At 42.9% G+C, this 26,065-nt stretch overlaps 1 protein-coding gene across 2 annotated transcripts; it reads left to right on the top strand.

Moving 5' to 3' along the window:
- The first annotated feature begins 7,166 nt into the window (after nt 1-7,166).
- On the top strand, nt 7,167-25,714 carry LOC129861129 (mRNA-decapping enzyme 1A-like). 2 transcript variants are annotated; one of them, XM_055932278.1, is made up of 10 exons: nt 7,167-7,356; nt 11,437-11,477; nt 11,753-11,880; nt 20,105-20,171; nt 20,357-20,486; nt 20,800-20,916; nt 21,069-21,641; nt 21,730-21,789; nt 21,892-22,128; nt 22,417-25,714. In XM_055932278.1, exons 1-10 carry the CDS (start codon nt 7,234-7,236, stop codon nt 22,495-22,497), a joined length of 1,557 nt encoding a protein of 518 aa, XP_055788253.1. In that variant the 5' UTR covers nt 7,167-7,233; the 3' UTR covers nt 22,498-25,714. The 2 variants fall into 2 exon arrangements, with proteins under 2 accessions (XP_055788253.1, XP_055788254.1); XM_055932279.1 differs by lacking the exon at nt 11,437-11,477 and having other exon boundaries at nt 7,263-7,356.
- Nucleotides 25,715-26,065: the final 351 nt, after the last annotated feature.

Consider the following 26,065-nt stretch of genomic DNA (forward strand, 5'->3'; position numbering starts at 1 on the left):
CCACAAATAAACCTACCTTTTCTTACGACTAAGTTTAAGGTACAGCTGATTTTTCAAATATATTACTGAGACATCAGTGAAGTATACTGCTAATAAAAAACAAGAACATTTGAGACGTTCTCAGCACAAAACAAATGGAAAGCATAGGACTCCAGGTCACACCAGACACATGCGATAACACCGATAGACGACTATAGAAAAGCGCACGAGCTTCTTCCCAACAGCGCAGCGCTCCAGAGACGAATTAGTCAAAAGCATCATAGGGATGTATTTACCTTCGGGCTGTTGCTCTGATTTTTGCATTATCTTATCCACATTGAAACTCCGTTCTAAACCCAACACAATAGAAGTGGAATAATAGCCTAAACGTTAAATCAAAATTATTTTACTACATTTAATAAAGTACACAGAACCTCCGAGATTTAGCCTACCACAAACATTCTCGAAATGCAACATCCGGGTGTTTCACATGATGGATCGTAGCTGGCTAAAATACAGACGCCTACATTCTTTCCTGGATCAGTGGTCCATACAAGTCCATTTGATTGTTGATTGTTTTTTGTTTAGCCTACTGAAGCAACGTGGCAACAGCATTCTCTCAAGAACGAAGCGAAGATGTGATTTTGGACCTTGTGTCCAAGGTGTGCAAAGTGGCACTGTTCACTCTCTCATGGGCACGATTGGCATCCCATGGTAATCCGTTTAAAGACAGCATTTATACTATAGAATAGCCTTCTACTGTACTCTGCCAGGGATGTGTGCTGTAAATAAATCGGATTCGGAGTTGGGCCAATGCCAATTAATTAAAATGACATAGTCACCATTGACCGACCTGACTTTCCTTTCCAACTAGGGCGACTGTCTCGAGACGAACAATCCAATATAAGCCATCCATAGCCTAATAACATATACAATTAACCCTAATATTTCAAACGAATAAGTCTAACTAATAAATGATGGCACTAACATTACTGTGACAGCGATGTAATAACTTTGTTAAACATGTGTAGGTTTAAGGTTAATCAATTTGTTGCTCAATAACTTCCCAGGGCAATCACAGAGGCAAATGTGCCTGTGGTAACGTAAATTACGCACACACACAAGTCGTCGCACCACACACACAGACACGTACACCCACATGCACACACGAACACACACACACACGATTATGAAACATGCATGATTTAGGATTAATAAGAGTCACTAACTGACAATAAATGTGTAATGAGCTTGATACAAATGTATTTCTATAACCCAAAAACGAATCACCTTTTCCTCGTGTTTAGGCTATAGCTTAAGGCAACTCTATGACGCTCTAAAATTAAATTATTATTTCTCTCTCTCACATAATTCAATTCCCTGCATGGATATGTCAGACATGAAGAGCTGCTGTTCACACCTTTCAAAGTTCACATTTAACAGGTTACATTTCACCATTCTGTCACTCTCGTTCAATCACTTGGTTTTCAAGAGTTGTCTTTCAAGAGGCTATAGCATTGTAAAACTTAAAGGTAATATAAACTCAATACTTTTCAGCCTAAAAAAACTAAAAAGTATTATTATACACAGCTGGCTCTTAAAATCCTCCTCCAAATAGGCCTGGGGTGACATAAATCTGTCACATCTATTCCATTCTAAAATAACATAAATATAGTAACGCACGCTCGTGGGGAGGACATCAGCTTTATGCACATACACAGTAGCCCTATATGACTTTAAATTAGCTCGTAGGTTAGACGTACACTTTACTCATGCATTGTTGGCTGTTTTCTCTAACGGTGCCGGACGTCAGCAAGAGGTCGTTAGGCAACATACATTGCGTAAACGTCTATCCCCATGAGGGACACACTCTTTTCACGTCACTTCGATAGTAATTTTCGCTAACCCTAAACCCTTTCCTAACCGTAACCTCCTAACCTGATACGCTAATTATCCTAACCTGCTGCGTAAATTCTCATAACCTGCTACTAAAAAGTCACTTTGTTATCGAAGTGGCGTGAAAAGATTGTTTCCCTTTCCCATGACTTACCCCGGTGTCTTCGAACCCCGACAGTGAACGCCATATCATCTCTCTCTTCTTTGAGGCCACTCGACGCCGTTTAGTGTACACATTCTACAACCAATCAACAGGTAGTGTATGTGTATTGAAAGTACGACAGTAAGAAAGTAAGTAGTAAGTAAATTGCCTTGCACGAGCCTTGGTTTGTGTGAGCCGGAATTGCTCATAGGAGCAAGAGCCTATCTCCCGTTTCAATGTATGTAGCGTGAGGCAGTTTGATGTACAGGTACACCCCCTGGACAGGACGCTAGCCTTTCGCAGGGCCTATGTTGGAAGGTTACCGGTTATTGGATTAGCCTACATCTACCTGCAGCCGGATAACTGTTTCACAGCAGCTATAATCCCTCAATTATAATCCCTATGTTCCTCACTGAAGCAAATGATGTTGTTGGCCTAACTGGCATTATAGACTACTTCAGCAAACTAATGAAATAGTTTCAATATCAATTTCATATGCTGGCCTAGTATATGGTTTATGGTTTTGGACGCCCATGTCACTCATTTATCACTAATAGCGGTATACCTATTTACAGATCAGGTAGGCCTATCTATTTTACTGAGAGTAGCCTTTGCCCAACCTCGCATTGGTGTTTAGTTTATTTTTTTAAACTGTCTTCCCTATGCTAAAAGAGGCGTTAGATTTCACATGGTTGAGTGTCACCTGTAGCTCCAAATTACAAAAGTGTCGCCACACGGATTATGGGTGTCGTTGAAATATATTGCAGCAATGCCACCGTGTGGTGATTAGTAAATAATACAGTCTTCATAGGACTTGGCCCTGAGGGAAAAATAACATTTTTAATTTGAAGAACAAATTGTTATTTGGAACAGTGGCAGGACAGATTTGTACCTTGTCAGCTGGGGAATTCGACCCAGCAACCTTTTGGTTACTGGCCCAAAACTCTAACCACTAGGCTACCTGCCGCCGCTGTCCCAAATAAACACTTCCACCCTAACACTTTTCCGAGATCTGAAAGAAATGTATGAATTTGGTTGGTGTAGTCATTCTTTTCATCTGACAGCAGGATAGGTGGTGTTTTTTAATCATTGTTTGTGAAAAATGATTGCAGTATGATGCCTCAACACTCACTATCCGTCAATGTTGCTTTGTTTTGTTGTTATTTATTTTATTATTTTGAATTATGTTTATTTAATTTGATCCCTTAGGTCCTCGGGTGGGGTGGGATTGGGGTGTAACTTCATTTTGTATGTATGTATGTATGTATGTATGTATGTATGTATGTATGTATGTATGTTTGCTGACAATTATTATTTCTAATTAAAACCAGTGGTGTTAAAAGTACCTAATTTTTATACTTGAGTAAAAGTAAAGATACCGTATTAGAAAATGACAAAAAAAAAATTTAAGTCACCCAGTAAAATACTACTACTAGTCTCAAAGTATGTGGTTTTAAATATACTTAAGTATCAAAAGTAAATGTAATTGCTAAAAGTGCAAATAGTCTGGGTAGCCATTTGATTAGATGATCAGGAGTCTTATGTTTTGGGGGTAGAAGCTGTTTAGAAGCCTCTTGGACCTAGACTTGGCGCTCAGGTACCGCTTGCCGTGCGGTAGCAGAGAGAACAGTCTATGACTAGGGTGGCTGGACTCTGACAATTTAGGGCCTTCCTCTGACACCGCCTGGTATAGAGGTCCTGGATGGCAGGAAGCTTGGCCCCAGTGATGCACTGGGCCGTACGCACTACCCTCTCTAGTGCTGTCGGAGGCCAAGCAGTTTCCCTACCAGGCAGTGATGTAACCCGTTAGGATGCTCTTGATGGTGCAGCTGTAGAACCTTTTGAGGATCTGAGGACCCATGCCAAGTCTTTTCAGTCTCCTGAGGGGGAATATGTTTTATCATGCCCTCTTCACAACTGTCTTGGTGTGCTTGGACCATGTTAGTTTGTTGGTGATGTGGATGCCAAGGAACTTGAAGCTCTCAACCTGCTCCACTACAACCCTGTCGATGAGAATTGGGGCGTGCTCGGTCCTCCTTTTCCTGTAGCCCACAATCATCTCCTTTGTCTTGATCACGTTGAGGGAGAGGTTGTTGTCCTTGCATCACACGGTCAGGTCTCTGACTTCCTCCCTGTAGACTGTCTCATCGTTGTCGGTGATCAGGCCTACCACTGTTGTGTCATCTGCAAACTTAATGATGGTGCAGTCATGAGTGAACAGGGAGTACAGGAGGGGACTGAGCACGCACCCCTGAGGGGCCCCGTATTGAGGATCAGTGTGGCGGATGTGTTGTTACCTACCCTTACCACCTGGGGGGGGCCCGTCAGGAAGTCCAGGATCCAGTTGCAGATGGAGGTGTTTAGTCCCAGGGTCCTTAGCTTAGTGATGAGCTTTGAGGGAACTATGGTGTTGAACACTGAGCTGTAGTCAATAACTAGCATTCACATGTAGGTGTTCCTTTTGTCCTAGTGTGAAAGGGGAGTGTGGAGTGCAATAGAGATTGCATCATCTTTGGATCTGTTGGGGCGGTATGCAAATTGGAGTGGGTCTAGGGTTTCTGGGATAATGGTGTTGGATGTGAGCCATGACCAGCCTTTCAATGCTACAGATGTGAGCTACATGGCTACAGATGTGAGTGCCATGGGTCGGTAGTCATTTAGGCAGGTTATCTTAGTGTTCTTGGGCACAGAGACTATGGTGGTCTGCTTGAAACATGTTGGTATTACAGACTCAGACCGGGAGAGGTTGAAAATGTCAGTGAAGACACTTGCCAGTTGGTCAGCGCATGCTCAGAGTATACATCCTGGCCTTGTGAAAGTTATTCACATCGGCTGCAGAGAGCGTGATTACACAGTCGTCCGGAACAGCTGATGCTCTCATGCATGTTTCAGTGTTACTTGCCTCGAAGCGAGCATAGAAGTAATTTAGCTCCTCTGGTAGGCTCGTGTCACTGGGCAGCTCTCGGCCGTGCTTCTCTTTATAGTCTGTAATAGTTTGCAAGCCCTGCCACGTCCGACGATCATCAGAGCCGGTGTAGTACAATTTGATCTTAGTCCTGTATTGATTCTTTGCCTGTTGGATGGTTCGGCATAGCAGGATTTCTTATAAGATTCTGGAATAGAGTCCCACTCCTTGAAATCGGCAGCTCTACCCTTTAGCTCAGTTGCCTGTAATCCATTCCATCTAGTTGGGGTATGTACGTACGTCACTGTGGGTATAACGTCATCAATGCACTTATTGATGAAGCCATTGACTGATGTGGTGTTCTCCTCAATGCCATCGGAAGAATCCTGGAACATATTCCAGTCTGTGCTAGCAGTGGCTTAGCATCTGCTTCATCTGACCACTTTAATGACCAAGTCACTGGTGCTTCCTGCTTTAATTTTTGCTTGTTAGCAGGAATGAGGAGAATAGAATTATGATCAGATTTGTCAAATGGAGGGCGAGGGAGAGCTTTGTACGCGTCTCTGTGTGTGGAGTAAAGGTGGTCTAGAGTGTTTTCCCTCTGGTTGCACATTTAACATGCTGGTGGAAATGAGGTAAAACAGATTTAAGTTTCCCTGCATTAAAGTCCCTGGCCACTAGGAGCGCCGCCTCTGGATGAGAGTTTTCCTGTTTGCTTATGGCGGTATACAGCTCATTGAGTGTGGTCTTAGTGCCAGCATCGGTCTGTGGTGGTATGTAGAAAGCTACGAAAAATACAGATGAAAACTCTCTAGGTAGATAGTGTGGTCTACAGCTTATCATGAGATGCTTGCCTGAGGTAGAGTAAAACCTTGAGACGTACTTAAGTATCATGCACCAGCTGTTGTTTACAAATATACATAGACCCTCACCCCTTATCTTACCAGAGGCTGCTGTTCTATCCTGCCGATACAGTGTATAACCCGCCAGCTGTGTGTTATTCATGTCGTCGTTCAGCCACGACTCAGTGAAACATAAGATATAAAAATAAATGTCCCGTTGGTAGAACATACGTGCTTTTAGTTCTTCCAATTTATTATCCAGAGATTGTACGTTGGCCAATAGGACCAATGTCAAAGGCAGATTAGCCACTAGTCGTCGGATCCTCACAAGGTACCCCGTTCTCCTTCCGCGATACCTCTTCCGTCTCTTTCTCTTGTAAATGGGTGTCTGGAGTAAATTCCTCTCATTCGAATTATTAAAGAAAAATGATTCATCCAATTCAAAGTGAGTAATTGCTGTTCTGCTGTCCAGAAGCTTTTTTCGGTCACACGAGACGGTAGCAGAAACTTTATGTACAAAATAAGTTACACACAATGCAAAAAAACGAACAAAATAGCCAGGTTGGTTAAGAGCCAATAAAACGGCAGCCATCCTCTCCGGCCCCCAGTAGTGATGACCTGCGATTTTCTCTTGATAAGTGTGTGAATTAGACAGTTTTCCTGTCCTGCTTTGCATTCAAAATGTAATGAGTACTTTTGTGTGTCAGGGAAAATGTATGGAGTAAAAACTACATCGTTTTCTTTAGGAATGTAGTGAAGTAAAAAGTTGTCAAAAATATAAACAGTAAAGCAAAGTATGCCAAAAAAACTACTTTAGTAGTACTTTCAAGTATTTTTTTGTACTTTACACCACTGATTGAAACACAATTTGATCACAAAAAAAATGGAATATATTTTTATTCATTACGTTGTTTGCCATGGGGCGGAAAGAATATATTTTGCAATTGTATAACTAATTTCCAAAAATTCAACACATTTTTCCATAGGGTGGAGGCAAATGTTGGCAGTTTTTAATATGATAACTAATGATCAATGGGCCCACCCTGGTTGGTAATTCGACCATGCTTACTACAAGTTTAGATAGCTGGCTGCTAGACTCATTTTGCAATCCCCCAACATTTTGCTGACATGGGCTGATGCACAACCAAATTTTGAAATTACACCTTGTGTATTCTATTATTCCAACTCAATAGTAAATTGGGGCCCCCGACTGAAGGGGGGCCACGGACCGCCAGTTTCCCATCCCTGGCCTACATGGATAGACAGGCCATAGCAAAATAGCAACCTCTAAAATTCATTGTAACCTACTCGTGAACAAGCAATAATTATTCACTCCAAATAATTGTGAAACAAAAAGTGAGGCGGAACTATAAGGCATTCGGTCCATGACTACCGACGTGCACCACCCGCGGACACTGGAAATGGAGTGTTCATAGAAGTTGGTCCGTGCGGTAAGCATTGTATTCAAGATGGAGACCGCCAGTAAAATGAGCCTAGCAGCTCTACAACAACAAGATCCGTATATCAACAAACTCCTCGATGTTACCGGACAGGTAGCACTGTACACCTTTAATTCCAAAGCAAATGAATGGGTAAGCTCGCCGGTTTCTTCTGTTTATTGAAGGTAGTTAGCGCGATAGCAGCAACGTAACGTTAACTAGCGAGCTAACTTTACCATATCTGATTTAGTTTATTATTACCAATCTAGTACAGTAGCATACTAGTTAGCGAGCTATATCAAGCGTGTCCCTGTGGGATTGTGTAACAAAGATAGTTTGCGAGTCATAAAACAGTATGCGAGTCTTTTGTTGTAACGTTAGTTGGGCTACTAACTTCGCTATTTAACTAACTAACACTTAGCAACTTAACTAGCTATCTGGGCTAGTTCGTTACGTCGTTATTATGCCACTTCAGCTAGTCATGTTATACTAGCAACACTGACCAATAATATAAACGCAACAGGTAAAGTGTTAGTTTCATGAGCTGAAATAAAAGATCCCAGAAATGTTCCATAAGCACAAAAAGCTTATTTCTCAATGTGTGCACAAATTTGTGAGTATTTCTCTTTTGCCAAGATAATCCATCCACCTGACGGGTGAGATATCAATAAGATGATTAAACAGCTTGATCATTACACATGTAGAGCTCCTACCAGAAGATAACTGACGTCATGATTTGACCTCATACTTTTCCGAGTTACCAGTTGCCTTGAAAGCACCATGTGATCATTGATCTCCTGAAGAAGCTATCCCTTTTCCTTTCTTTCTATGCCCCCAAATGTTTGCATATACTGGTAAAGTTGAAATACCTAAAAAAAATAATAATAATGTTTTATGAATGTAAAATGCTGTCGCGGTGATCCGTTATAGGAAGAAAAAAAAGTGCGCCGGCAATATGGTTCAGATCTGTGTAAAAACGGCTAGCTGGAGCTCGTCTGAGCGGTCGGCTTTGAATGCCCTCACCCGCTAGTACTAAGATCTGCTCCCTATAGTGTTACAAACGTTGGTGGCAACGATTTAAAAGGAGCTATTTTTATTTATCAATCTCGACTGGTAAATTAAGGCGCGCCTCCCATTCGGCTGCATAGGGTTGCACCCTTAGCCTGCCTACCGTTAACTATCAGCACGTCACCCACCACTTGACTACTTTGCAATGTGAGCTTGAGGCAGTAGAAGTGTTTGAAACCTGAAAGTTTTACTTTACTTCAAATAATGAGGCATGTCTTACCTTGCTTCAAACTAACTTTGTGAAAATCCATCCATAGAAACTTGGAGGCAATTCTTTTATAAAAACTTCCTCATGCAATTAACCAGCATTTTTCTCCTGTTCTATTGGTTTTCATATCAACTTTGTCCAGAATCCAAAGGCAATTCTAGTCATATTAGCAACCCAACATAGTTGTTGCTATTAGATTCCCCCTCTTTCTGAGTTTCTAACAGTGTTCATCTCTGTCACATATGGAACTGCTTGTATTAGGTGTGCTGTTTAGAACAGTGTTTACCACAAATTGCATTTTGGCAAATGTTTGAAAATTATGTTTTATTAGCTGCTTCATTAAAGGAGTTGCATGTTCAATAACAGGCTATAGCCTTTTGACTAAGAAGATGGGCAGGAGACTGCAGACTTGCAAACGGGGCAGCTAACAACCCAGGATAGTCTGGACCTTCCAGAAAGGCAGGGAACTCTAGACATACCGCGGGGGGCTGGATACACTGGACCTACTTGAGGGGCAGGACACTCAAAGCCTGGACACTCAAAGGGGACTCTGACCTTACCGGGAAGGGGACGAGACTCTGACCCAGAACTAGCACGGTACTGGCAGGCAGGGCTGGAGAAGCCCCAACGTCCTGGCTGCACTTGACATCCACGTTATCTGCAGGCTGATGCTCCTAGGTGATGAACCTAGGAGTGGTCAAAGAATCAACTGCTGCCTTGGTTGTAGAAGGTTCCAGGGCAGCAGACAGTCGGGGATCCCCACTGGTAGGACAGGATGACCCCGCCACCAGAATGGGCCCCATGGCAGCGGCTGGCTGTGGCTCCACGATTGGAGTGGGGGTCTCCTTAACAATGGCTAGTCAAAGCTCTTGCTGAGGGGGGTGCAGACCTTTGTGTTCTGGTCTGTGCTCTCTGGAGTTGTCTTCATCTGATGGGGAGCTGGGCCTCTCTGGAGAGCAGAAGCGGACCTGGCGCTCCTGTGCCTATTGCCTGGAGGGCCTAGAGTACGCCCTCCTGATCTCTTCCCTTTCAGAGAGCAGCTCCTCGTAGTCCCTCTGCAGCTCCCAACTAGAGAGGGTGTGGTCACTCCATGGCCACTGAGGAAGCCTGGAGCAGGGCTTGAAATATCTTGGATGAGAGAGGGGTGTAAGCCCTCGCAGCTCATCCTCGGGTGCGTGGCGGCTTTGTGTGGAGTTGTGGGCTGAGGTGGGGTACCTCAACATCTCAGCTATAGCAGGCCAGAATCCGGGAGATACGAAGGACCATGTAAAAATGTCTATCCGGAACTTGTCTGAGTGGTCAGCTTTGAATGCCCTCACCCGCTAGTACCGAATGCTGATTCACTAAAATCTGCACACTATAGTGTTGTCCTATCAGAACTTCACTACACTTTGTCACCACCTTGTCAGCTCAGGGATTTGATCTAGCAACCTTTCGGGTTACTGGCCCAACGCTCTAACCACTAGGATGCCTGTCGCCAATCATTAAGATTCAGAGTACACGAAATAAATATGCATGCAATACAACAATAAGCAGATAAGAAAACGGTCATAATATAAACATATCAATGAATACAATAGTATAGCATCTACATGAAGAATATACAGCCAGAGAGGGAGAACTCTAACTTCTTACTTGGTTGGGGTACATTTAAATAAACAGTAGAGTTAACATTAGCCGAGCACTAGCAAACAATACTAACTTCTTACTTGCAAACGTATCTACACAGTTACTTTGCACAATAAGGTAACCATAACTCACTACTATTGCACCCCCTATTAGCACATTAACTTTCCCAACACTCAATTGCCAATGGACGAAGAGCACTTCAGTAGAAAGGCAGCATGTGAAGTCTGTCAGCATCAAACAGTTCTTCTTTCTAAAGACGGAAAAACACGCTTTAAAATAAGGTGTGTAGGGTTGGAGCGTGTCCAAGTTCCCTGATTGGTTGGCATAAGTGATTGATAGGTCTGAAAGCCAGTCCAATTGAAAGGAACAGAGTTTTTTACAACCTGGTTGGGCTACAATCAAGCCGTTTTCGCTGTAGTAATGGTGCAACCATGACACTATCGAATCTGCACTCGTTTTTTTCTCTAGGGCACTCAAACAACGGTACAGCAAAGCCTTATCAACATGACAACGATTATTATCTCGGAGGTTGTTATCCTAGTTGCACAGTGCCCCCAAAATAAAACTCCTGGGTGCATAGCAACATCTTTTAGAGCCCTGGGTACCACTAGTACTAACGCTGTAAACTAGCCAGCTAGACATCAGGGCCACGTTCAGAAGGCCACAACGGTGTGCAAAGTTTGATTCCACGGAAACTGTGCTGTTCTGAACAACCAGTTTGTGTGGTCTCAAATACAAATGGTCACAACCCAAGAGCAGGGGCACGTTCCTCTGCCCAGGCGTTGCTGATGCCTGCCGGATCTTACAACGCCTGGATAGGTATTTAACGCATCAGCTAACCACATATGTTATAGCAATCTGTCAGTCAATGACGTGGCACGCAACCATTGGTTGATGCATGTAATGTCTGAGCAGGGGGACACGACCAATGATAGTGCCCAAAAGCCTGTTTTAGCATGGGCAGCGCCAATGAGGACTTTACCTTTTTGAAGTAATCAACTGGGTGGGACTTCTTATTGGTTAAGGAAGGATCACATAATTCCATCCAGGTCATCTGGAGGGATCAGCCAATGAAATATACTCCTGAGCAAGCATTCCATAATTGCATGTGGCAGTAAATCGGCAAACTTTTCTTTATACCTGTTTAAACAACACCTTCCTGGTGGCAGCTTGCACCCTTTCAGCTCATAGAACGTTTAATGAACTGAAAGCACCCAGACCAAATATCAACTAAATTTTGCTTGTTGTGATTCTTCTTCTTTTACATGATGATCGATTCGTGTTCAGCAAGTTCAAGTTGTAATTTTTCTGCATTATTTCCATTTCAGGAAAAGACCGAAATTGAAGGCACCTTATTTGTTTATGCCAGGTAATTTATTTTTATGGTGACCTTTTTTGAAGGGGACACTTGCAACGATACTTAGCTAGCTAACTAGAGCCTAACCCCCTTCTTAACCTGTGGTTGTTGTCTCACCACCTGTTCTCATGTCTAAGCTTCCCTAATTGAGCTCTTCCTCTCACCTCCACCCTCCCTGTTGCTCTTTTCAACTTCAACACTCTTTTGCTTTTATTTCTTTCTTTTTTGTGACAAACACATTTAGCCTAATAGTCTTTCTCCATTGCTCTCCAATAACCTGTCCACAGGTGTGCGTCCCCTCATCATGGCTTCACCATCATGAATCGCCTGAGCACAGAGAATCTGGTGGAGCCCATCAACAAAGACCTTGAGTTTCAGCTCCAAGACCCCTTCCTGCTGTACAGGAATGCTAACTGTGAGTAGGCTATTCCATAATAGTCCACTAGTCAGTCTGAGATTTCTACCCCATTGGCTGCTTTGCAATAACTTAAAGATAGAGCAAATTTTTTTCTTGTTACTGTCCATACCATGTAGCCTGCACTAGTGATGTGCGGGTTGACTCATAATCCGCAGTCCACGTGGTTATATCGTGTGGCTGGAGGGCGGGTGGGTGGCAGGCGTGTTGAATAAAGAGAAACAATAACTTAAATGTATAATTATTGTGCAATTTATATAGGCTACATTGCATTTATTTATTGTAATTTTTTTAGGCTATCTCGTATTACTGCATGAACCTAAACTTTAGGGTTTAACTGTACATGTGCCAAATAGCCTGCAAAGCCAATCGCCAAATAATGCTTTTGGGAAGGGCATAAAAAAGGTACGCAAAAACGATATTGTCTAACTTTAATTCATTAAGACAAAATCTGTGAATGGAAAGATGAAAATAATGACAAGGGAGGGCCAGTAAAGTCATGTGTAGGAAAGATTTGTTGAAGTGGTAAAAGAGGATGATAGCAGTGTCAGCGATGTTATGTGTGATGATTGTGAGGCGCTATGCAAATTTGACAAGACGGGACTTGAAATAGGCCTATGGCATGTCAAGGGAACTGTAGCCTACTGTTTAGATGAGTTAAAGCGAAACTGAAGTCTGGACATTGACTAACCAGAATAACCTACTGTTTTTTTTTTGCAAAGTCCTCTGTTAATACTAGTCCCGTGCGAATCGACATCCCTGTGTTTTGAGAGAAATGTCTGAGTTTGACAGGTGTTGCTCGCAGCTTGAGCAATAAAACAATAACTGATTCGATAAATTGAACGAAGTCCTGCGCATAGCTTACAGTGCATTCAGAAAGTATTCAGACCCCTTGACTTTTTCCACATTTTGTTACAATGCAGACTTATTCTACAATTGATTAAATTGTTTTTTCCCCCTCATCAATCCACATACAATACCTCATAATGACAAAGCTAAACCAGGATTTTGAATTTTGGCACACCTGTATTTGGTGATTTTCTCCCATTCTTCTTTAGTGTTAATGCACAGCTATTTTCAGATCTCGCCAGAGATGTTCGATCGGATTCAAGTCTGGGCTCTGGCTGGGCCACTCAAGGACATTCCAGAGACTTGTCTCGAAGCCATTCCTGTGTTGTCTTGGCTGTGTGCTTAGGGTCGTTGTTGGAAGGTGAACCTTCGCCCCAGTCTGAGGACCTGAGCGCTCTGGAGCAGGTTTTCATCAAGGATCTCTCTGTACTTTTCTCCGTTCATATTTCCCTCGATCCTGACTAGTCTCCCAGTCCCTGTCGCTGAAAAACATCCCCAAAGCATGTTGCTGCCACGACCATGCTTTTTCTGTGGGGATGGTTCCAGGTTTCCTCTAGTCATGACTCTTGACATTCAGGCAAAAGAGTTCAATCTTGGTTTCATCAGACCAGAGAATCTTGTTTCTCATGGTCAGAGAGTCTTTAGGTGCCTTTTGGCGAACTCCAAGCGGGCTGTCATGTGCCTTTTTAATGAGGAGTGGCTTCGTATTTACAGATGGCGTACAAGTTTGTTATTAAGACACATGAAAGTTCACATGTTCCAGAAGGCATTTCTGCCAAAAAACGCATTTTGATAAAAAATATTTTTTTTATGTTCAAATGGCTCTTGTGAAGGGTGACATACACCTAGTTTCCTGAAATGAGTAACAAATGTATATATGAAGGGCCTACTTGTGTTGACTTTCCCAGTGGATGCTATTATTTATACGTTTTGAACATCGGCAAATGCATCATGAAAAAATATTGCTCATCTGGAATAACAGCATTTCTTGCAGTCAATTTATATACCAAATGTAGGCTAAATTTGGACTTGGGAACAGGAGTGGAGAAATGTGATTTATTTATTTCTGCATCTTGAGAGAATGCAATGCTCAGTTAGATACCATCTGTGGAGGTGCTGTCTTCATCATAAAATCTTATAGTGTTTCAACCACATCAAATATATGCACCGAAGCCAAACTGAAATCTTATCAGAAACACGTTGGGTTGTTTTCACAGCTTTCTTTTGGACATTTTGAACAATTTCTTTTTGTTTGTTTTTGTTGCTTTTATTGTATTTTTTCCCCAGTCCGTAAAATGGCTTTGCTCCGTGAAAGATGAAAGAGAGACCCTCACCGATGTCAACTATATTGAAGCATTCATTCTGTCGATGAATTACATTATTTGGTTGAGTAAGGGTTTATTTAGTCTTCTTGGGTAACATATAATGACAAAAGAGAAGCTACATGTATCTAATTATAGACAAGTTGACTTACAAATGGATTACCAAAATGTCAGAAATTATAAGACGAAACATATCTAAATCAGACAACAACAAAAAATCCATGACCACCTGTCCAAAAATTGGGCTAGGGTTGGGTACAGGCCTCAGATGTTCACTTTATCACATACACTACCTGGTCAAAAGTTAACACCTACTCATTCAAGGGTTTTTCTTTATTTTACTATTTTCTACATTGTAGAATAATAGTGAAGACCTCAAAACTATGAAATAACACATATGGAATCATGTAGTAACCCAAAGAGGGTTAAACTAATCAAAATACATTTTATATTTGAGATTCTTCAAATAGCCACCCTTTGCCTTGATGACAGCTTTGGACACTCTTGGCATTCTCTCAATCAGCTTTACCTGGAATTATTTTCCAACAAGCTTGAAGGAGTTCCCACATATGCTGAGCACTGGCTGCTTTTCCTTCACTCGCGGTCTGGCTCATCCCAAACCATCTCAATTTGGTTGAGGTCGGGGGATTGTGGAGGCCAGGTTATCTGATGCAGTACTCCATCACTCTCCTTGGTAAAATAGCCCTTACACAGCCTGGAGGTGTGTTGGGTGATTGTCCTGTTGAAAAACACTTTTAGTCCCACTAAGCCCAAACCAGATGGAATGGCGTATCGCTGCGGAATGCCTTGAATTCTAAATAAATCAGTGTCACCAGCAAAGCACCCCACACCATATCACCACCTCCTCCATGATTTACAGTTGGAAATACACATGTGGAGATCATCCGTTCACCCACACCGTGTCTCACAAAGACACGGCGGTTGGAACCAAAAATCTCCTATTTGGACTCCAGACCAAAGGTCAAATTTCCACCGGTTTATTGTCCATTGCTCGTGTTTCTTGGCCCAAGCATGTGTCTTATTATTGGTGTCCTTTAGTAGTTGTTTCTTTGCAGCATTTCGACCCTGAAGGCCTGATTCACAGTCTCCTCTGAACTAGAAGTCGACTGTTTAGGATTTTTCAATGCCGATCCCGATTTATTGGAGGACCAAAAAAAGCAATAATAATGACAATTACAACAATACTGAATGAACACTTATTTTAACTTAATATAATACATCAATAAAATCAATTTAGCCTCAAACATGTTCAATTTGGTTTAAATAATGCAAAAACAAACTGTTGGAGAAAGTAAAAGTGCAATATGTGCCATGTAAAAAAGCTAACGTTTAAGTTCCTTGCTCAGAACATGAGAACATATGAAAGCTGGTGGTTCCTTTTAACATGAGTCTTCAATATTCCCAGGTAAGAAGTTTTAGGTTGTAGTTATTATAGGAATTATAGGACTATTTCTCTCTATACCATTTGTATTTCATATACCTTTGACTATTGGATGTTCTTATAGGCACTTTAGTATTGCCAGTGTAACAGTATAGCTTCCGTCCCTCTCCTCGCCCCTACCTGGGCTCGAACCAGGAACACATCGACAGCAGCCACCCTCGAAGCATCGTTACCCATCGCTCCACAAAAGCCGCGGCCCTTGCAGAGCAAGGGGAACAGCTACTCCAAGTCTCAGAGCGAGTGACGTCACCGATTGAAACGCTATTAGCACGCACCCCACTAAGTAGCTAGCCATTTCACATCGGTTACACCAGCCTAATCTCGGGAGTTGATAGGCTTGAAGTCATAAACAGCTCAATGCTTGAAGCATTGCGAAGAGCTGCTGGCAAACGCACGAAAGTGCTGTTTGAATGAATGCTTACGAGCCTGCTGCCTACCATCGCTCAGTCAGACTGCTCTATCAAATCATAGACTTAATTATAACATAATAACACACAGAAATACGAGCCTTTGGTCATTAATATGGTCGAATCCGGAAACTATAATTTCGAAAACAAAACGTTTATTCTTTTAGTGAAATACGGAACCGTTCCGTATTTTATCTAACGGGTGGCATCCCTAAGTCTAAATATTGCTGTTTCATTGTACAACCTTCAATGTTATGTCATAATTATGTACAATTCTGGCAAATTAATTACGGTCTGTGTTAGGAATAAATGGATTTCACACAGTTCGCAACGAGCCAGGCGGCCCAAACTGCTGCATATACCCTGACTGCTTGCACGGAACGAAAGAGAAGTGACACATTTTCCCTAATTATAAGAAATTCATGTTAGCAGGCAATATTAACTAAATATGCAGGTATAAAAATATATACTTGTGTATTGATTTAAAGAAAGGCATTGATGTTTATCGTTAGGTTTGGTGCAACGACAGTGCTAAATCATCACCCGTTTGGCGAAGTAGGCTGTGATTCGATGAGAAATGAACAGGTACCGCATCGATTATATGCAACGCAGGACACGCTAGATAAACTAGTAATATCATCAACCATGTGTAGTTAACTAGTGATTAGGTGAAGATTGATTGATTTGTTTTTTTATAAGTTTAATGCTAGCTAGCAACTTACCGTGGCTTCTTGCTGCCCTCGCGTAACAGGTAGTCAGCTGCCTCGCAGGCTCCTCATGGAGTGCAATGTAAGGCAGGTGGTTAGAGCGTTGGACTAGTAACCGGAAGGTTGCAAAAACGAGTCCCCGAGCTGACAAGGTATAAGTCTGTCGTTCTGCCCCTGAACAAGGCAGTTAACCCACCGTTCCTAGGCCGTCATTGAAAATAAGAACGTGTTCTTAACTGACTTGCCTAGTTAAATAAAGGTGTAAAAAAAACGGCCAAATCAGTATCCAAAAATACCGATTTCCGATTGTTATGAAAACTTGAAATCGGCCCTAATTAATCGGCCATTCCGATTAATCAGTCGACCTTTTCTGAACAGTTGATGTTGAGATGTGTCTGTTACTTGAACTCTGAAGCATTTATTTGGGCTGCAATCTCTGAGGCTGGTAACTCTAATGAACTTATCCTCTGCAGCAGAGGTAACTGAGTCTTCCTTTCCTGTGGCGGTCATCATGATAGACAGTATCATCATAGCGCTTGATGATTTTTGCGACTGCACTTGAAGAAGCGTTCAAAGTTCTTCATGTTCTGTATTGACTGACCTTCATGTCTTAAAGTAATGATGGACTGTTGTTTCCCTTAGCTTATTTGAGCTGTTCTTGCCATAATATGGACTTGGTCTTAACAAATAGGACTATCTTCTGTATACCCCCCCTATCTTGTCACAACATAATTGATTGGCTCAAACGCATTAAGAAGGAAAGAAATTCCACAAAATTAACTTTTAAGAAGGCACACCTGTTCATTGAAATGTGTTCTAGGTGTCCACCTCATGAAGCTGATTGAGAGAATGCCAAGAGTATGCAAAGCTGTCATTTAGGCAAAGGATGGCTATTTGAAGAATATCAAATATAAGAAATATTTTGTTTTGTTTAATACTTTTTTGGTTACTACATGATTCCATATGTGTTATTTCATAGTTTTGATGTCTTCACTATTATTCTACAATGTAGAAAATAGTAAAAACGAAGAGAAATCCTTGAATGAGTAGGTGTTCTTAAACTTTTGACCGGTAGTGTATATATCGGCAGGTTGCGGATGGGTTATTAACAATTGCGCGCTGATTCGAATGAACAAAGCTGCCCCTCGCACGCCACTAGCTGCCCCTCGCGCGCCACTAGCTTGCACATCTAGAAGATAATATTCTATATCCAGCATTTAATCTACAGGAATGATGAGAAGAAAGTGTTGGAATAAGAAGGGTCATGTTAAAATTCCTTTTTAGATTAGTAGTTAACCCATAAAAGCATAAAATGTTGGTTATCTAAACATAAGGGCAATTCCATTGTGACAGAAGAATGCTGAGACTCACATTTTTCACTTTAAAATGTGCACCAAACAAAAGCCATTGATTTCAAAGTTTAGCAAACCATACAACTCTATGCACAAGGAATATTTTTAACAATTTCCACTGAAACCTAAAAAAATAAAAAAATAAAAACATTTACAGGAAGAACTGTACACATACAAAGTTTGATAGGAATGAAACTAAAATCCTGCACATTTTTTCCAGGGATTTTTATTTTATTTTTACTGTGTGAATTGTTCAAAGTAGTCATTGTATGGTTTGTTAAACGTATAAATAAATGTTTTTTGTTTGGAATACATTTTAAAGTGAGACTGCCCATAACTATATTTCCATTAAAAGAGCTGCGGGTGTACATCTTATGTATTACTAGGCTAAATTTAGCATTGAATGTGCTATTTATGTAACTTTCCCCCAGATAAATAAGGAAGTTTGTCAACGTTTTCTAAGCACATTTTTGGAATTAAGTTGCAAAGCACTGCTTGCACACAAGCATTAAAGATCTGTCAGGCCTCCCGAAGTGGCACATCTCCTCTGATAGGTCTCCTCCGCCCATGGCCTCACGCTAATGCGATTCTACCTAGCACAGGAGCTCTGCATCGCAGTGCTAGAGGTGTCAATACAGATCCGGGTTCGAGACCCATGAGGCGGCACAGGGTTAGGGGCACATCCGGGTTAGGGGAGGGTTTGCCCGGCCGGGATGTCCTTGTCCCATCACGCTCTATCGACTCCTGTGGCGGGCCGGGTGCATGCACGCTGACACGGTCGCCAGTTGTACAGTGTTTCCTCCGACACATTTGTGCAGCTGCCATCCGGGTTAAGTGAGCAGTGTGTCAAGAAGTAGGCAGGGTTGTGTTTCGGAGGACGCATGGCTCTCAACCTTCGCCTCTCCTGAGTTCATACGGGAGTTGCAGCGATGGGACAAGACTGTAACCACCAATTGGCTTTCACGAAATTGGGGATAAAAGGGGGTAAATAGAACCCTCCCCCACAAAAATGTATAAAAATCTGTCAAACTGTGTGGAATTCAAAAAAGAAATACAGGAAAATAACATACATTTACACATGCCCCCTAAACCATAATTTCACCACTTCAATCGCCTTCCAGGCTGACCCCTGCAAAGATATACATGCATACAAATTTACCAAACAGACATTGACACACACACTACCCCTCCAGTCAGACTTGCCTCTGAATGTACTCGGCAGACAACATCCCAGGGTTCTCTGGAAGATGGCCTTCCCCTTGTGCCGGAGGTCACGCTGAGGCTGATGGTGAGCAGGAACATCTCCTCTGATAGGTCTCCTCCGCCCATGGCCTCACGCTAACGCGGTTCTTCCCAGCACAGGAGCTCAGTCTGAGGGAAAGTATGTCTCCCAGGCCCAAGGGTCTCTATGGCCCGGAGCTGCCTGGAAACCACCTCATGGATGGGATGGATACAGCACGTCTGCTCTCAGTGGTAGTTCTGTAGGTGTCTGATCCAGTCATCCAGAGGAGCAGCGTTATCTGGAACCCTGTGACTCCTCCTCAGTCGTCTAGTGCCTGCAGGCCCCTGGGGGGGAATGCAAGACTATCCTGGAAAATGGCGTTCTTGGCTGTCTTTGAGACTCGTGAAGGGATGGTGACTTATTCGGTTTACCATGATTCCAAGGTTTGTGTCCTGCCTTCCCTTAGTGGAGGGTTGTATCAGTGCTTCAACAGGTTAGAGAATGTGAATGTGGCCTGTTTAGAGAGAGATACCCATTTATACGTCCCAGGGATCCCCAGGTAGCGCACGAAACACTACTGTTGCTAGGTTACTAGCCTCTGAGGGAAACTCCTGTCACACACTGCATCTTCAGAAAGTGTTGAACCCGCCAGGGTGGTGGGTTCAATTCCCACATTGGACCAGTTTGAAAAAAGTCTGAAAATGTATGCACTCACTACTGTAAGTCGCTCTGGATAAGAGTGTCTGCTAAATGACAAAATAATACATAGAAAATAGTTGCTGAACTTTTTCTTCAACTAAATATCCCTCTTCCTAAGGGATGCTGCTCCAGTGATCCCTTCTACTGCCCATTATCTCTTCTAGTCAGTCATATTTCCTTCTCGTCTTGGTGTCCCTCCTACAGTGGGCATATACAGCATCTGGTTTTACGATAAGAAGGACTGCCAGCGCATCGCTCAGCTCATGGTGAAGTGAGTATGTCCCGGTGACACACAACCTATAACCCAGATAAGAAAACTTATCACCCACACCACTGGGGGAGCCATTTATCACTTTACAGACATGAGATTGTGTTGTGTATTTGTGTTTTCCCACTATTTGCTAGTGTGTTTGTATCTTCATTATGTGTTTCTTTTGGTGTGTCTCTGTCCTCCAGGATTGTGAAGCAGGAAGCCTTGCAAACCCACCGGGGCTGCCCAGAGAGGGCTGACGTCCCTGGGAGGACCAATGGCTGCTCCATTGACATCCTGGAGCTCCTCAGCAAGGCCAAGGATGAGTTCCACAGGGTGAGAGACGGGAGCAGTCTTCACAGTCAAGTCATCGCCCAGGAAATCTGGCCACACACGGACACGTGACCACAGTCCAGAAAAAACCACACACACATAAGGGACAAGAGTGTTTCTCTTACTCGGTTAACATCTCACTGTCTGTCTTAGTTACTCTCTATTTATGTCACTCTCTTTCCTTAGATCTTAGTCCTGCTGCACAGTGATTTTCCTTGGTTTGAATTGCTGAGATTGCACACACCCCTCCCAATTTCCATTCATCTGAACACACTAGTAGGAATGTCAAAATAATAAATATGTCTGTGTTAACTAGACTCAGGCGGGGAAAACGGAGATGTCTGTTACTGCTGAGCAGAGGATGAACACCGAGACGCTGAAATCAGCCGGCGACACTACAGAGCACGCTCACAGCGCCTCACAGCCTGAACAGGTACGTACCACTCTAGTTGAAATGACTGCACTGTCTGATAACACGCTGCCTGTAACAAGTGTTCTCTCACATGACTGAAATGACTGTTACTTGTCATTGAATGTTTACTGTATAAGTATGTTTCATATTGACTGTGGTAACTGTATTTGCAGAGCTCCCACTCTGGCCAGAGGCAGATCACTGTGGAGGAGCTGTTTGGAAGTTCTCTACCGAAGGAGGCCAGCCTGCTGCCAGCCATGCCCACCCAGAGTTCCACAGACCCTGCTGCCACGGCCCCCGTCAGCTTCCACCAGGCCCAGCGCTACGCTCCACCCATTCCCTTCCAGCCCTTACTGACCCCCTGCCTCACAGCAGACCCAGTGAGAAACAACCGGCACGTCACCCCTGGTCTGATCTCCCTTATGGAGGCCAGAGGGGGCCCTGGCCCAGGCTACGCCCTCTACCCCGTGTTCCCCGGTGGACCTTCAGGGGACCCCCAACCCCAGCACTCTGTGTCCCCGCTGTTGGTGACGCCATCTGGGGTTGAGGCTTGCGGTCCTCCCCCTGGCCCTCTGTCGGCCTACTTGGGGAAGGAACCGGCCTACCTGAAACCCAGCCCCTCTGATCTCCACAAACCCGCCCTCGCACCTAGCGTCTTGCCCAGCCCGCTGGCCACACCCCAGAGCTTCAGAGAGCCAATCACCAAGCCCGCTGCCCTCGGCAGCATGCCCACAGGCCGTGTGCAGGTAACCAGCTGTTATTTTTTTCTGTTATTTTTTTGTGATGCGTATTTAGTGTAATCTGTCATGTCTGAAGGACTCTCTTCTTTCTCAGCTGCAGAGTAAAGAAATGGATGTGTTCGCTCAATCTCAGAAACTGTCAAAAACCCAGCCAGTAAGTATGATTTTGTTATCACGATATAGATGGCTTTGATAGTTGAAATTAAATCTTACTATGTCATCTTCCTGCCCTCTCTCTTTCTCTCGACCATCCAAGGCTGTCCCTATGAAGGTGGGTCTTGTGGTACCGGTGGCGGGCACTTCACTTACGGGGACAAAGCACTCCATTCTGCTCTCACCAAGCGCCTTTCAGCATTCTGTTGCCAAGACAACGGAACTGCAGAGGAAAGCTGCCCCTCCCTCCCCTCCGCCCGCAGCCACAGGGGTGGTGGAGCTCCCCCAACCCTCCTACAACAAGATCCAGTTACAAGACACACTCATCCACCTCATCAAGGTAGAGAGAGAGCTGAAGCCTTTTCGCCCCAGACCCTAGCCTTGTGTTTGAAGTCTTCGTCAAGTTCAGGGTTTTATACTGCAGACTTCAACTTGCGGTTGTTGACATTTATAAAATGCTCATGAACTGGTTATGAAGTCCTTCTCTATGTGCCCTTCAAATTAAATGTTACCCAAACGTATTTACTTAAAAGAGAACTGAAGAAATTGTGTGAAGTCTGGAAACTTGTTTGCTACTGTTATCCAAAACGACTGGAGGATAACTCCTCTCTCTCCTGTGTTTGTGCAGAATGACCCAGTGTTTCTCAGTGCCATCCATGAGGCCTACCTCCACAGTCTTTCCAAGGACCTGAGCCACGTCAAGCTATAGTCTCAGTCCAAACCTGAGGCTGGTCCTGGACACGCCTGGACAGGGGCACCAGCCAACTTAACCTACAGGTACTGGACCACTGGGGGTTACTGCTGGCCATGTGCAGAGACACAAACACTCCTAACTTGAGGCACAAACTGGCTCTGTACCTCTGGAGCAGCTATGGGACTGCAGGAGGAGGACAGGACTCGAATGTAGGAGGCTCACATGGTTCTCCTACCATTTGTGGAGGAGAAGGTGAATGGGGAGATGTTACACGTCACAGTAGTGCCAAATCAAGTACGCACTCTAAGAAATATTGTTGATTAGAAATAAACCCCTGGGGAAGGATGATTAGGGTAAACCATAAACCCTCATATGTCTTGGGAAAGAGCCTCCGGCCCTCTCTGGTGGGGTCAGTGCTTAGGGACTTGCTGTGCAAGCCAAACGTCATTCAACTCCAGGTCCACTTCCCTGTTCTTCCTCAGTACAGCTGGGATTCTACACACATGCTCTCTCCCCTCTCTCTTTCTCAATCTCTCTTGATCCTTTTTTCTGTCATTCCCTCACCCCATTCATGACCACCAGCCTCTGTCACTATGCCTGTTGAGGGATGTGTGCAATAGATTGCAATGCCTTTTGGGAGATTATAGTTTTTTTATATAACCAGGCTTTAGTGTGTTTTTCCCAAGGGTTTAGACAGAGAATTGTTGTATTCATTTAGGCCCTATTATGTGGGGTGAGGCAGTAAAAGCTACTGCAAGACTGTACCTGAGCTAACTGCATTCATCAAAAGCATAATCTTGTTTAATAAGGTTGATGTCCACGCCCCCGTGGAAATCCAATTGAATTTTAAAAAACCATAGAAACCAGTCAGTTTAAGCTAGAGATCCACTGCATCGGCCTAGATCGCACTTCCGCGTCTGGTGAATGGTGACAGAGATAGAGCGGTGTTTGTCAGATCATGAGACATCCCGAAAATCGTTCTTCTCACAAAATGGTCTGCAGTGTCCGAACAGTGACCCCTCTATGAAGGAAGGATACTCTCACCAACACCATAGTGTTCTCCGTTTTGCCCGCCACACGTGTCAGGAGACTTGTCTGAAGTCGGTACAGATGATTTGACAACTTCTGTCTGTAGCGTCCCAACAGTTTGGGCTACACACTAATATGACCCCTCTATGCAAAGGTGAGACTGTCACGAACATATACAGTACCAGTCAAAGATTTGGACACACCTAATTATTCAAGGATTTTTCTTTATTTTTACTATTTTTTACATTGTAGAATAATAGTGAAGACATCTAATCTATTAAATATCACATATGGAATCATGTAGTAACCAAAAGTGTTAAACAAATCAAAATATATTTTATATTTGAGTTTCTGCAAAGTATGCACCCTTTGCCTTGATGACAGCTTTGCACATTCTTGGCATTCTCTCAACCAGCTTCACCTGGTCATATTAGTGTGAATGGAAGTATATATGGAGACTGTTTAACCAAATATATGGAGTTAAATAAGATATTTCTTATATCTCTCAGATATAGGAGAGACACTTCAAAACAAACTTCGTTTGATATTTTGGGGGCCTATCTGTTCCGTGTTGTGAATCTGTTATTCAATGTGTTTGTATGGGCTAATAGCAGTAAGACCCCAAAAAATGTTCATCAAAGAATTTGGGTATTTATTTAGTTTTTGATACTTCAATGGGTCTTTAAATTCTAATCAAATAGTTAAATTATCCTTGGTATGACCTTCTTAAAACAATTCCATATAGCTTAGTAGATCCCCCCCCCCCCCCCCCCCCCCCCCCAGCTTAGGGACCTGTATATTAGACACAGTATACTCTCTCACGTTCTCTGTTCTCCACTCTGCAATCAACAGCTGAAAGGGACTAGTATGTCATGACAGGTTGAGTCAATGTGTATATCTTTGATCTTGTAGGTCAGTCAGTCAGTTTTTAATATTTTTGATAACGTCACGCTCCCATCTGACCATGTGCCACACTGCCAATCTACACTGAGTGTACATAACATTAAGGACAGCTTCCTAATATTGAGTTGCACCCCCCCTTTTGCCCTCAGAACAGCCTCAATTAGTCAGTGCATGGAAAGCGTTCCACAGGGATGCTAGCCCATGTTGACTCCAGTACTTCCTACAGTTGTGTCAAGTTGGCTGGATGCCCTTTGGGTGGTGGACCATTCTGGATACAGATGGGAACTTTTTGTGTGTGGAAAAACACAGCAGCATTGCAGTTCTTGACACAAACCGGTGTGACTGGCACCTACTACCATACCCGGTTCAAAGGCACTTAAATCTTTTGTCTTGCCCATTCAGGGAAAGTGTATGGAGTAAAAAGTACATTATTTTCTTTAGGAATGTAGTGAAGTAGAAGTAGAAATTGTCAAAAATATATATGGTACGGTACAGATACCCCCAAAGAAACAGTACTTTAAAGTATTTTTACTTAAGTACTTTACACCACTGATGGACGAGCAGGTGTCAATATTTTGTGTTCTCAGTGCATGTTCACATGATTTGATCACGCACAGTATGTATTTCAGTTTGGCTACACTCAATCACACATTTAATTTCGATTGACAGACTTCAAGAATGGTGGAGTTCAGCTATAGACAACGGAGGAAATTGAGAACCTCATCTAAACAAATAACTGATCAACACATTGTTGTCAAAGGAATTTTTGTTTTTGGCCTCGTCTCTTGATTTCTTTCAGCCAGAAAGTATATGTAAGTTTCTTCGTAGTGTAAGAAGAGAACCTCTTACTTCATGCACATTGTTTTCACGTAAAACCCCAGTCAGTAAACCCCAGTCAGTAAAAAGCAGGTCATGAGTAGTTTGTGTCAATTTGGTTCCTCAATAATATTTTTTCTTCTTCTATAACACTGTTTAATTGGCTCAATGATACATGTTGTTTGATAGGTGTGTTTTCAGACAGCATATCAACGTTTACTCCCCTGTGTACATATTATTTAGTCACAGGCTCAATACTGGATGAGAGAATAGATGAGGCCCAGAGATAAAAAAAGAAGGGAAAAAAAGAATGTCTTTAAGGTTATTTTACACTGTGTTAAAGTATGCCTCTTATTTGTCAGTGTCAGTTTAATGAGTTAACTTGTCTAATGAACCACGTCATTTTTTAGTTTTTTTCTGTCACTGTGCTTTTGTTTATTATATATATTTTGTGATATTAAAGATTAAGTGAAGTTCTCTCAAACGATTTCAATTTCTTGCTGAAATAAGTTACTTTTCTTTAATTATTTTCTGTTTTGGCTATTGCAGTCATTACACCCAGCAATGTCAAACTGAAAGGCAAACGCTATTTCACCAGGGGTGCATTTCAGTATTCCAAGGTGGTTTCTTCTCCTCGTTTCCTCTCCATCCGCTTTAACCTAACCAGTTTTTCATGTCAGTGAGAATGAAGGAAAGGAAACGAGAAGAAACCACCTTGGACTATTGAGATGCACCCCGGGTGTCATAGCATTTGGAGAGGTGGAGACAAGGAGAGGTGGCCATTTTGCATGATTGAGATGCAGCTCAAGGCATATCTTGAATAAGCCACTAGAGG

The sequence above is a fragment of the Salvelinus fontinalis genome, chromosome 8 (genome assembly GCF_029448725.1).
Source record: "Salvelinus fontinalis isolate EN_2023a chromosome 8, ASM2944872v1, whole genome shotgun sequence".
NCBI classification, from domain to species: domain Eukaryota; kingdom Metazoa; phylum Chordata; class Actinopteri; order Salmoniformes; family Salmonidae; genus Salvelinus; species Salvelinus fontinalis.